Genomic DNA, 13,177 nt, shown 5'->3' with positions numbered 1-13,177 from the left:
CTGTCCCCTCTGAGTTCTATCTTAATTCTCTCATCTTAGTTCTGCCTCATCTTGGTCTTTCTCATCTCGTTCTTCCCCATCTGGCTCTTTCTTATCTCCCATCTCATTCTTCTAGTTCTCCATCTAGTTCTTCAGTCAGAATCCTCTCTCAGTCTCTGAGGTTTACAGTTATAAACCCATGCAAAGGAATGCTCTAGCTAAGCAAGGTCTCCAGGCTTGCATTCTTACAGGGTTATGAAGGCAGACAAGAATTTTCCTCCAGCAGTGACCGTTAGGCTTTCTTTTATAACCCAAAAGGGGAGTGGTAGGAGGAGGTGGTCAACTAAGAGCTAAAATCGGTTACTATATCAGAAAAAGGGAATTTATGTGCTCCAACTACATTCCTAGAAGTGATTAGGTAAAAATGTTAGGAGTCTATAATGTTAGTATAAATACCACTAAGGCTGTGTAAGAAAGGAGGGTCTGAGCTTAATTTACCTTAATTCAGGAGATCATTTAGCCTTGGATGCTTGATAGGAATTTCAGATAAAATACACTGTTATGAGTTCTTGGAAGCATACATAGCATACAAGAAAAATATTGCAGGAATCCGCTAATGTATATACAAAAGCTAAAATATCACCAAGACTTCTTAAGCCATGGCTTGACCTTTGGAAAAGTTCTTGACCTTTCTTAGTAGTAGCTTTTGTGATAGTAGCTGAATTCCATTCCATTTTCCTGTGGCTAGCAGTGCCGGAGGATTGACATAGGTTCAAGGACAGCCTGAGGAATAGAGTGAGACCTTGTCTTTTTTTTTTTTTTTTTTTTTTTTGGTCTTTCGAGACAGGGTTTCTCTGTGTAGCTTTGTGCCTTTCCTGGAACTCGATTTGGAGACCAGCCTGGCCTCAAACTCGCAGAGATCCACCTGCCTCTGCCTCCCGAGTGCTGGGATTAAAGGCGTGTGCCACCACCGCCCGGCGAGACCTTGTCTTTATAATAAAATAATTTTTAAAAAGAGCCATGACCCGTAAAAAATGCTATACATTTAATATGTTTGAGGTCTCTGTGTTGAATTCCTAGAGGGAAAAAAGCATTTTTTGTTTTGAGAGAGTATCACTTTTGTAACCTTGGCCGGCTCCTAGGATTATAGGCAGGAGCCACCACAGTGCACCAGGCGTTTTCTTTTGGGCCACCAGCCCGCCAGCTCCCAAATCATGACGTGGAGACTTAACATTAGTCATGAATGCTCAGCCTAGCTTAGGCTTGTTTCTGGCTAGCTCTTTTAACTTAATCTATTTCTCTTTATTTGCCTTTTGCCTCAGGGCTTTTCACCTTTTCTTTCTGTAGGTCCTACTTTTCCTGCTTCTTCCATGGTTGGTTGGCTGGCTGGCTGGCTGGCCCCAGGCATCTCTCCATCTCTGTCTCTCTCTGTCTCTGTCTCTCTCTCCCCCTTGCTCTCTTCTCTTTTTCTTTCAAGCCTAGATTTCTATTTATTCTCTCTGCCTTCCAGCTCCACCAATCCCTCTCCTGCCTAGCTATTGGCCATTCAGCTTTTTATTTGACCAATCAGGTGCCTTAGGCAGGCAAGGTGAAACATATGCAATACATCTTTTCATAATTAAACAAACACAGCATAAACAAATGTAACACATCTTTACATCATTAAACAAATTAGCAGAAACAAATGTAACACACCATTACACAGGTAAACACAGGTAAAGTAATATGCCTCAGCACAAACAATTGTAACACATCTTTGTATAGTTAAATATCCCAGGGCCTAGGTTTTGTTTGTCTTTTAGTTTGTTTTGAGACAGGGTTTCTTTGTGTAGCCCTGGCTGTCCTAGAACTCACTCTGTAGATCATGCTGACCTTGAACTTACAGAGATCCTCTTCTTCCTGAGTGCTGAGATTAAAGAGGTATACCACCACTGCCTACTGCTTACCTAGTTTTTAATTCTGGTGAATACCAATATATTTATTCTTTTATAGATTGCACATTTAGAATCATAGCTAAAATATTTTGCCAAACCTAGGAAATAGAAAGGGTCATATTGTACCCTGAAAGGCAGACCTTAGGCCAGCACCAGACACTAAAGCAGCCACCGGGTGAACACTGGGCAAGAGATGTAGGTGCAGAGGAAAATACCCAGTTGTAGACGATAAAACAAGTGGTGAACTTGCAGAGAAGCTGTGTAGTAGCTACGGTGGTGAGCGTTTTCCACCCATCCCCACAAGCCAGTGTGCTTCCACCACAGGGGCTGGGGGGCTAAGACTGTTTCTCAGACTGACTTGCAGCCAGTCTCATGGACTTGGGTCAGATTCAGAAGTGACACAAAGGACATCATCCTGCCGGGCGGTGGTGGTGCACGCCTTTAATCCCAGCACTTGGGAGGCAGAGCCAGGTGGATCTCTGTGAGTTCGAGGCCAGCCTGGTCTACAGATCCAGGACAGCCAGGCCTACACAGAGAAACCCTGCCTCAAAAAACCAAAACCAAACAAACAAAAAACCACCACCAACAAAAAACCAAAAACGGACATCATCCTGATCCTTTGAATATTTCACAAGCAAGGTTGTGGAAATATCATTTCTATAGCAGCGATTCTGTAATCATTGCAGCCTCGCCAATATTGAGAACTGGTTCCATCAGAATCAGCAGTGCCAGCATCCTGATGTAACTGCAGGATCGCTGGATTGCAGCTGCAGCCCATGTTCTTAAACCCAGCCATCAGTGGAGATCTCCAGGGGCCTTTCTGCTCCTGACCGGCAGGAGCAATTTCTCTAGTACAGCCCTTCTATCATCAGCTAGAAGTCATTTCTGGAGTTCCAGATCACCTACTTCCTGTAGTTCCACTATTCCGGACTTTCTAAAGGATTTTTTTTTTTTTAAAGATTTATTTATTTATTATGTATACAGTGTTCTGTCTGCACATATCCTTGCAAGCCAGAAGAGGGCACCAGATCTCATTACAGATGGTTGTGAGCCACCATGTGGTTGCTGGGAATTGAACTCAGGACCTTTGGAAGAACAAGCGGTGCTCTTAACCGCTGAGCCATCTCTCCAGCCCCTGAGCCATCTCTCCAGCCCTTTCTAAAGGATTTTTAAAGTACTTACATGTGTGTGTGTTGTGGGAGGCTAGCTCTCACCTTTTTGTTTTGTTTTGTTGATGGCGGGGTTATGGGCATGTACCACCAAACTTGGCTAAGAAAGAAACTGAAATGTCTGTGTTCACATTTCCCTCCATAGTTTCCCAAGGAAAACACAAAAAGAGGAAGTGTTTCTCCCTCTCCCCTCAAGACAGGGTCTCACAATGTTGTTCTGGCTGTCCTGGAACTCACTGCTTAGACCAGGCTGGCCTTAGATGCACAGAGATCCACCTAACTCTATCTCTCGAGTGTTGGGATTAAAGACATATGCCACCAGGGCCCCACAGAGGGAGCGTTTCTAAACACCCAAGAAAGGAGGGAGGAATAATAGAGAGGCTTTCTAGATGCAGGGTGAAGGGTGGTGTTGGGGGTCTGTGGGAGGCAAGAATGGGGTGGAGGGAGAGGCAAGAGTCAGTGCCGACAGTTGGCTTAAGGGAGAGTCTGAGGGACCAGAGAGATGGCTTGGTGGCTAAGACTGTGAGCCGCTCTTGCGGACAATGTGAGTTCAGTTCCTAGTACCTACTTTCGACAGCCTGTAACTCCAGCTCCAGGGCATCTGATGCTTCAGGTCTCTAAGGATATCTGTACACATGCACACACACGCACACGCACACGCACATGCACACGCACGCACGCACGCACGCACACACTTTTCTCTTAAAGAGGAAAGCCAGGTGTAGCGGGCACTCCTTTAATCCCAGCACTCAGGAGGTAGAAGTAGGTGTATTCTATGAACTGGAGGCAAGCCTTGTTCCATAACAAGTTCTAGGACAGCCAAGCCTACATAGAGCGACCCTGTCTTAAAAAAACTGGAGAGAGAGAGAGAGAGAGAGAGAGAGAGAGAGAGAGAGAGAGAGAGAACATTCTGGGCTTCCTAAGAGACTAACGTTGTGTGTTCTTAAGCTAGCCTCAACTCTTTAATCTTCATTATTTTCTCACTTCCTAGGAGAGAATTAGAATATGAAAATTTGAAACTAAAGCCTAGGGTCGAGCCAGGCTAACCGATGACTTGCTAGATGGCCTTTTAGTCTGTTTACTTGCTGACAAACTTAGGATAACATCTCTGGCTCCTGTTGTAATGATCAAATCAGACGATAGACAACATTTCAAATTATAACCTGTACCAGAGATGGCTCCGTGATAAGGCACTTGCTGCCAAGGCTGATGACTTGAACTTAATCCCCAAACTCATATTCTAGAAGAACACAAGCTGCTCTCTGACTTCACGAATATCACATGGCATATGCACACACACACTTACGCACTTAATTTAAAGGCTTATTTTGTAAGCTGCCCAACATGGGTGCTAGGAACTGAACTCCAGTCTTCTCCAAGAGCAATTATGCACTCTTAACCACTGAGCTACCTCTTCAGCTGCAAATACATTTTCTTTCTTTTTCTCTTTCTGTCTGTCTGTCTGTTTCTCTCTCTCTCTCTCTTTCACAATATAACCTGGCAAGATTGTTTGGGCTAGTGACCTGAGTTCGAGCCCCAGAACCCACATAGGTGGGTGGAGAGAACCAACTCCACAAAGTTGCCCTCTGACTTTTGCATGTGTGGCATGTTGTGCATGCGTGCACGCGCATGTGTACACACACACACACACACACACACACACACATCCTCTATAAATAATAAAAAATTTACATTAAAAATTATAAGACATGTCTTACCATTATTTATCTCATAGTTAAGAACTCTGGTTGATTTAGTTACGACTGCTTTCAATTCTGCTCCTTCCCTGATTGGGTTCGGCTCGCCTCTATTTTCCTCCATACTGTTTTTGTAGACCTTTCTGGATTCTGAAATGCTCTTATGGAAATCTTCCCAGAGAGTGTACTTAAAAGCTGTCCAAAAACTGGGTGTAGTGGCCAACACCTGTGATCCCAGAAGTTGGGAACCTAAGGCAGGAGAATCATAAGTTCAAGGATGGCCTGGGTCATATAGGGAGACTTTACCTCAACCAACCAACCCACCCTAACTTGGACACAGAACTATCTCTAGAGCCCTGTACAAAATTCTCCTTTAATCGGCTCCAGCCTGCCTTCTATTCTCTCTTTATACACTCTGTGCATTGGCCTAATAAAATGTCTTAGTATTGCTCAGCCTCCCACATTCTTTATCGTCCATTTCCTCCACTCCCACAAGGCCTTGCCCCATTCCTGGTCAACATTCCTTCTTTCTCCTAGGCTTTGCCTTGGGTTTTCTCAGTAGCACTTTGTATGCATTTCTATCACAACATTTATCACACTGTTTGGTAAACATTAGTTTGGGAGTCTACTAGACTCCAAACTTGGAGCCCCTGAAAGAAAGACACCTGTTTATCACAGGTTATTCCTTGCTGTTGGAACAGATGGACATTTCTGGCCGAAGAAAAGCATTTATTTGAAGGACTGGAGGTAGTAGGTAAGATAGGAAAAGCGGGATAAAGAGGCATTAAGGCTTGAAGATTATTACATAGATCTTTAATACCAGGAGAAAAAAAAACAAAACCACTGGCTATGAGTAAGCAGTCCTCTAGTGAGCCCCAGAAGATCCCAAGAGTATGGAAGTCTGGTAGTTAAGCATGAGCAACCAAAAGCAAAATGCTGATGACTAAGAGACCACACAGGGACCAAGGCATGCTGTTGGGCATCCTGTCAAATTTTTTTTTCCTGCTGCATGTTACTTGAGTATTCATGAGTATGATGAATTAATAGTGATTTATTTCCCCCTTTGGAGTCTCAACTTTTGTTTAGTATGAGTCTACAGTTTTATCATGACGTCTCTGCTCTGGAAGTGTCTGTAAAAGGAATCGGGAAGGGGGCTGGAGAGGTGGCTCAGCAGTTACGAGCATTTGCTGCTTTTCCAGAGCATATGAGTCCAGTTCCCAGCACCCACGTCAGGTGGCTCACAACCACCTGTAACTCCGGCTCCAGGGAGTCTAACTCTTTCTTTCTCAGGTACCCTTGTGCACATATAGACACAAAGACATAAACAAAAACAAAACAAAATTTTACAAAAAGTCCGGTAAGTGTATGTTTAGGGTAGTGGGAAGGGAAAAGAGAGAAAGACAGAGTTTGGCTGATTTGCCCAGCGTTAGAAGAGGACCACACGGGGAAGAAGGCATGTTGTTGGGCATGCTCCCAAGTTCCTGGTACATATTACTTGAGTATCCATGATAAATGAGTGTTCCCTTTTCGCTCACAGATGCATCTTCAATGCTCAGAACAGTATGGAACATAAAATAATCTTTTCAATAAGTACTTGTTGAACGAATGACTAAGACATTTGGGTGATAACTTGAGGGAGGTTAGATCCAGTTTCTCAGTATGCCATTGGAATTCTGCCTGGACCGCTCATCTGTTCTCGGCGCATGGGCTCCATTCTCAGGCGGGTTGGGGGCTGATGAGTGACGGCAAGGTAAGCGAGAACAGCTGCAGGTTTATACTCTAACGATTGATTCAGAAGCCCGAGTGACAGAGCCTCTTCCCTGACTCTTCCTTACAAGCCTCGAATAGTCCCACAGTCAGCTGGGCTTAGGTCAATTTACAGTCTCCAAACTTGGGCAGTCCTGGGTCAAGTCCTGCTCCTTGAGTAGGGGCAAAGTCCAGTTCCACTTCAGCTGAAAACAGCAACTAGTGGTTCCCTACAAGAAAATGGGGTTCTGTCCCCAGAAGAAGGGGGGCAAAGGCTGACAGAGATGACAGGTGTCCATCGCCCTGTACATAAATGTTTCCTTCCTCTGTTTTCATACCAGCTCAGTGAACCTGTGCTTGTTGATAAGATCTTATTCTAAATACCACCCTCTGTCTCTGCCTGTCCGCAAGAGGCCTTCCTCACCCCTGGATGCCTGGTTCAAATACATCTCCCTCATAGGTCTCCTTTTTGAATGGAGTCCCATCCTTCTTAATGCCACATTCAGGGCCAGGGCAGGGCATACAGACTCTGCCGCATGACCTACACTGAATCTCCTGACCTCTCTCTCCGGAAAGCAGGCATTACCACAGTCACAGTGTCCACGAGAGCTCCAGGGTCCACAGGTGAGCTACCTGTCTTCGGTTCCCCAGAGCTGAGCAGTGGAAAGACCATACCAGTCATTTTCTACCAAGCTTAGCCATTTCCATAATCTACCCTTCATTCTCCAGCCACGCTGTCTGTGTGTCCTGTTTGCATTGTACCAGAACTTGAGACCTGGAGAAGAAATAGTTTACTTAAGGATCCAGGTGCATTAAGGAAGGTTTGCAGAAGAGAGATACCATCGTTGGATAATAAAATCCTTCCGTGAGCCAGGTCTGAAACAGACATTAGGGCATAGTAGTCATTTTTTTTTTGTTTTAATGTGCATTAGTGTTTTGCTTACATGTATGTCTGTGTGAGGGTGTCAGAGCCCCTGGAAATGGAGTTATAGACAGTTGTGAGCAGCCGTGTGGTTGCTGGGCATTGAACCCGTGTCCTCTAGGAGAGCAGCCAGTGCTCTTCACGGCTGAGCCATCTATCTCCCCGGCCCTCCCAGTAATCATTTTAACCATCCTTTCCAATGGACATTTCCCCCCTCCATTCGATCAAGGCTGGGAAAGTGGTGGCGTCACTTCTCTGGGGTTACATAGACTGCTCTCGCGATTACTTTTATTTCTTTTCTGAGGCAGTCTGGCTGTGTAGCCACAGAGGGTGGTCTCGCTCCTGGAGCGCCCTCGTGCTAACTTTGCGGTCCGCGCGCCCTAGGATGATGCCTACATCCCGCAGCAAGCACGGTGATTGGGCGCCCCGCAAGGGCCACCAGGGCGCGCTCGCAGCTAGGCGCGAGGCCGCCGAGGGCGGGAGGCCCTGTGATTGGGAGGCGCGGCTGTCAGTTAGCCGCGGCGGGCGGGGCGGGGCGGTGGGCGTGGCCTGCATGAATAAGGCGCGCTTCAGCGCGTCGAGCGCTTCGCCGCCGCCGCCCGCCCGCCCGCCCGCCCGCCGGACGACGAGGCGCCCCCTGAGGGGCGGAGGAATCGGGCCTGGGGAGCGGGCGCTGAGGGAGGAGCCAGGTCGGAGCTGCCGAGGGCCCTGGCGAGGAGGTGGAGGGCTGAGGCCCGGAGGAGGCCCCCGCCGCGATGGGCAACCTGGAGAGCACCGAGGGCGGCCCGGGCGAGCCGCCCTCCGTCCCGCTGCTGCTGCCGCCCGGCAAGACGCCGATGCCCGAGCCGTGCGAGCTGGAAGAGCGATTCGCCCTGGTGCTGGTGAGACCCGCGCGGCTCGCTGCCTGCCCGCCGCCCCCCGAGCCCCCGCCGGGTCCCGCCCACGCCCGCCGCCCGCCCGGTCCACCCCTGACCCGGCCAGCCACGCCGGCTCTCGGGCGGGGGGCTCGCCCGGAGCAGCCCGTCGGGGGTCGGGGAGGAGGGGTCCCCAAGCCCCGGACCTGCCCGCCGTCCAGACTCCTCCCCACTTCCCTCAGACTTCCCGGTCCGCTGCCGGAATTCCATCCCTGGCGGGGCGATTGATTTCGGAAGCTGTTGGGTCCCCAGCCCAAGTCAGGCTTTTCCTCCCGCGTGAGAGGGGGTTCTCGCGGCCAGACTAAGATGTGTCGGGGCGGGGGGTGTGTGTGGGGTGGCGGAAAGGGAACGGAGAAGGGGCTGGCTGTTCTTGGGGGGTGGGGTGGCTGGACTACGGAGTGATGCCATTCTTATTCAGAACCGCATCCTGCCAAGTGAGAGCGGGGTTGCCTGGGTTGAACATGTGGGTACGCCGTTTGACTAGGCGATTCCCCCCCCCCAATTGAAACAATACACAAGCCATTCCGCCTGATTCTCCCCCCACCGCCTCGTTTCATGTTAAGCCCTGGTGACTGGTTTGTATTCCTTTGCCTGTGGTTCTTTGTAGTCCTTCTGTGGTTTCAAAAGGGATGGTCTATAAAGATGCACTTTCAGAGCCGACTTTGGGATGGATGCTCCTTTGCTCTGGGACTTGGACGCTGATGGGGATGGCTTTGTGACTAAGAGAGATTAGTAGCGGGTACCACTGAGATGAAGCTGGACCATGGGTTGAAGCTAAACGTGAAGCTTTAGAGAAACTTGAACATCTGCTAAGAGAGAAATCTGAAAACTTGGGGAAATAGCGTTATTTCCCCCCGAAGAACTCTTAGTAATAATTCTGGTGCGTTGTTGGTATAGCCCGAAGGGCTGCCTCTCCCGGTGAGGAGGGATAAGTTGTAGACTTAGCAGCCTTCTTGGATTTCATCTGCCTTGGAAGAGGGAGATTGGATCTGTTGGCAGCAGTGGAGCTGTCTAGAGATCCTGCCTCTGCAATGTGGAGAGCCTGACATCAGCCTGCTGGCACCAGCTCGGACTCAGAGAGTCCAGGATGTTCCAAAGAGTTGTTCCAAGGGAAGCCAGCAAGGATCCCTCCCAGCTTTGGTACTTGTTTCACATCAGGGCATCCCTAGAAGGGACCACTCAGGAACTTCAGCTGCTCCTGGGAAGAAGCAAAATCAGTGTGCTCCAACACCGGTGGTGAACTTGTACCGCATAGATGGACGCCTTGGTATAAGGCACTGGCTTGGATTAGGACTCCTGGGATCAGTGTCCTGAGCAAATCACCTCAGGCCTCAAGCTCTCCAATCTCTGCTGACCCGTCTATGTGGGTCAGATTATGTGTCTGCACCAGAAAGCCAGGCGTCTGTGGTCTTGACTCAGCACTGATACAACGTCCCCAGCCAGAGTGTTTTTTAGGGGGGTTTCCGTAAATGCAGTGGGGTTTGTGAAGCCCTCATCCGGCAAGAGCAGGGCATATCCAGCATAGAGTAGCTACCTTCCTGAGATCTCTGAACCTCAGACTCCTTTTGGGGAATACAAGTGATCTCAGATCTGAGTCACTGTTGAGATCAACTTCAGAGTTGACATTACTGAGCACATAGTGCATGGCTGACTTCCACTTTCATTCAGTCTATGCAACAGCCCCGTGTGGTAAGTGCTGTCATTACCCACATTGTAGAGGAAAGTGGGACTCTAGTAACTTAATGTTAAGTACCTGAGCAGAGACGGAAGAAAACTGTTTGAGTTAATTCTGACTTAAAAGTCCGTGTCCTAAACCAGGATTCCAGGATGTCACTCTCCACCTACCAAATAGCTTTTCCATAAACCCGATCTGTTGCTTCCAAGCTGACAAACCCGGAAAGAGGGTGACAGAGGAGCAGCTTGTCTGTTTTAAATCATCAAGAAAAGAAAGTAGCCTACACTGAGCACCCACTCAGTGCTGATACGGTATCCAGTTCTCAGTCCTGCCGGGACCAAGTCAGCAGCTGCAGCTCCTGTTTGCCATCATGAGTAATACTGCGGCGAATACTTGCAGTGTGTAACTTTCCTTAGGATAGAAACTTTGGATTGAACTCGATGAATTACAGGATTATACATTGTTTTTTATTTTCTAAAAAGTTTATTTATTGCTCTCGTGTGACTACACACATGCAGGTGTTATGGCTTGAATGTAGAAGTGAGGGGACAACTTTTGGGAACCCTTCCAACGTGGGTTCTGGAACTTAAGCTCGGGTGGTCAAGCATGCCTGGCAGGAGATTTTTCCTGCTGAGCCATCCTGCCACCCCTATAAATTGCTTTTAAGGTCCTTTGGAGGTATTTGCAAATTGTCTTTCAAAAACAACAGTGTGGTTTGGCATGGTAGCGCATGCCTGTAGTCCCCCGTGAGGCCAAGGGAGTACAGTAGAAACATAGTGAGTATCATCGTGAGACACGGTCTCAAAACCCAATCTTCATCCTCCAGAAAAATGAGTGTTCCCCAGGTGAGGGGAGAGGATTGGGGATGGCTTTTTCCCTCCTGATTATAAAGTGATATATTTTAATTAAGCAGATTTGGAAATTACGGAAAGAGAAGACAATCATCTGTACTAGTAGTTTTTTCCAGTAATATTTTGACAAACTTAAATATATTTTAACAATTAAGATGATACCCCAGATTGTGTTTTAAACTGAGTTTTTGTAATTTTTTTTGTTTTGTTTTCCAAGACAGGTTTTTTTTTTTTTTTTTTTTTGTCTGTAGCCTTGGCTGTCCTGGAACTCTCTCTGTAGACCAGGCTGGCCTCGAACTCACAGAGTGCTAGGATTAAAGGTGTGCGCCACCACTGCCCAGCACCCATTTTGTAATTTTTAAAGTGTTCTTAGTATCATGGCTGTATGACAACATAGTACTCCACAGTAGAGTATTTTATCACTACCTTATCTTGTTAATTTCTTTTATCTCTATTTTGTTTTGTGATGAATTTCCAATGCACAAATATTTGTCATCATCTCTGATTGTCTTAGATAAATTTCTAGAAATGATGTTATTGGGCCAAAGGATAAATGCTTTTTTGGGGCCATAGAGACCTGTGGTTTTTTTTTGGGGGGGGGGGTTGAGACAGGGTTTCTCTGTGTGGTTCTTGTATAGTTCTGGTGCCTGTCCTGGATCTCGCTCTGTAGGCCAGGCTGGTCTTTAAGTCACAGAGATTCAGATGCCTCTGCCTCTCGAGTGCTGAGATTAAAGGTGTGTGCCACCACCACGTGGCAAACTATGCATTTTTTAAATGTGTGTGTGTGTGTGTGTGTGTGTGTGTGTGTGTGTGTGTGTGACCATGTTTGTGCCGTGGTGTGTGTGTAAGTCAGAGAGCAATTTTCAGGAGCTGGTTATCTCATTCCGCTGTGTAGGCTCCCAATATGGAATTAGACTCTGAAGCAAGTGCCCCAACCCACTGAGCTCTCAGGATCCCCAAGACCTCGCTATACCTTCTGTTCATTCTGTCAGTGACTTTTTCTGTCCACCCAGTAACTTAGTATTTTCTGTCCACTCTAGTAACTTAGTATTTTCTGTCCTCTCCAGTAACTTAGTATTTTCTGTTCACCCAGTAACTTAGTATTTTCTGTTCACTCCAGTAACTTAGTGTTTTCTGTCCACCCTAATAACTTAGTATTTTCTGTCCACTCCAGTAACTTAGTGTTTTCTGTCCACTCCAGTAACTTAGTATTTTCTGTCCACTCCAGTAACTTAGTATTTTCTGTCCACTCCAGTAACTTAGTGTTTTCTGTCCACTCCAGTAACTTAGTATTTTCTGTCCACCCAGTAACTTAGTATTTTCTGTTCACTCCAGTAACTTAGTGTTTTCTGTCCACCCTAATAACTTAGTATTTTCTGTCCACTCCAGTAACTTAGTATTTTCTGTCCACTCCAGTAACTTAGTGTTTTCTGTCCACTCCAGTAACTTAGTGTTTTCTGTCCACTCCAGTAACTTAGTATCTCATCCTTGCTCCCTTTCCTCCTTCCTTACTTTCTTCCCCCTTCCTCTTCCCCCACAGTGCTTGGGCTCTAACCCAAAACCTCCTTCATTCTAGACAAGTGCTCTATTTATTTGTTAGTTCGTTTTCTGAGACAGGGTTTCTCTACATAGCCCCAACAGTCCTGGAACTCACTCTATAGACTAGGCTGGTCTTGAACTCACAGAGATCCGCCTGCTACAACCTCCTGAGTGCTGGGATGGAAGGTGTGCACCACAGTGCCCAGCCTTCCTTTTATTTATAAGCTACCTCCGGATGGTTTAGATTTTAGGAACTTTTATTTCTTTGATTTTTACAAAATGCTATCTTGTTTTACTTTGTATTTTTCTGAATATTTTGTCATGTTTTGTCCTTTGTTCTTTGTTTGGGTTTTATTCTATATCCATATGTCTATGTAATGAATGTATGTTTTGTACAGTTTCACATTATAAATCTTTTTCACACATGAAAGAGCATAGGTAACTGTCCTGTAAGGATAACAATATGTGGAGTTCTTGGAATGGCTCCCTGCCCCTTACGCTTTGCACCTTCCCTGGAACGAGAAGCCTCCAGTGCTGGGCTTGTTGAGCCTGTGTGTCCCACAGCTGGGACAGTCCAGGTGGCGGGCACACGCTCTGCCGCAGTTGGTGAGAACAGGAACAGGTCTCAGTGGAAATAACTAGTCTTCAGTGAAGTGAAAAGAGAAGCCGAGGTGGAGAGGAAATGAAACCGCAGATCTTCCCCCGAGGCTTCTTAGGAAGGCTAGGCAGAGTCAAGGGCTACCCTGTGGTC

The 13,177-nt window shown here is 47.0% G+C and overlaps 1 protein-coding gene across 3 annotated transcripts in view; it reads left to right on the top strand.

The window, feature by feature from the left end:
• Positions 1-8,074: 8,074 nt before the first annotated feature.
• Positions 8,075-13,177, top strand: part of Fmnl3 (formin like 3) — a 53,181-nt gene continuing 48,078 nt past the window's right edge. For 2 of the 3 annotated variants that reach the window (XM_076556778.1, XM_076556777.1), the window contains exon 1: positions 8,077-8,328. In XM_076556778.1, the coding sequence (XP_076412893.1) occupies positions 8,203-8,328 (126 nt within the window). In that variant the 5' untranslated portion in view covers positions 8,077-8,202. Of the gene's footprint in view, positions 8,329-13,177 lie in introns of all 3 variants that reach the window. The other variant, XM_076556779.1, reaches the window with a different exon arrangement.

Source organism: Peromyscus maniculatus, chromosome 20 (assembly GCF_049852395.1).
Source record: "Peromyscus maniculatus bairdii isolate BWxNUB_F1_BW_parent chromosome 20, HU_Pman_BW_mat_3.1, whole genome shotgun sequence".
Classification (NCBI taxonomy): Eukaryota; Metazoa; Chordata; class Mammalia; order Rodentia; family Cricetidae; genus Peromyscus; species Peromyscus maniculatus.
This window is presented reverse-complemented; position numbering and strand designations above follow the sequence as displayed.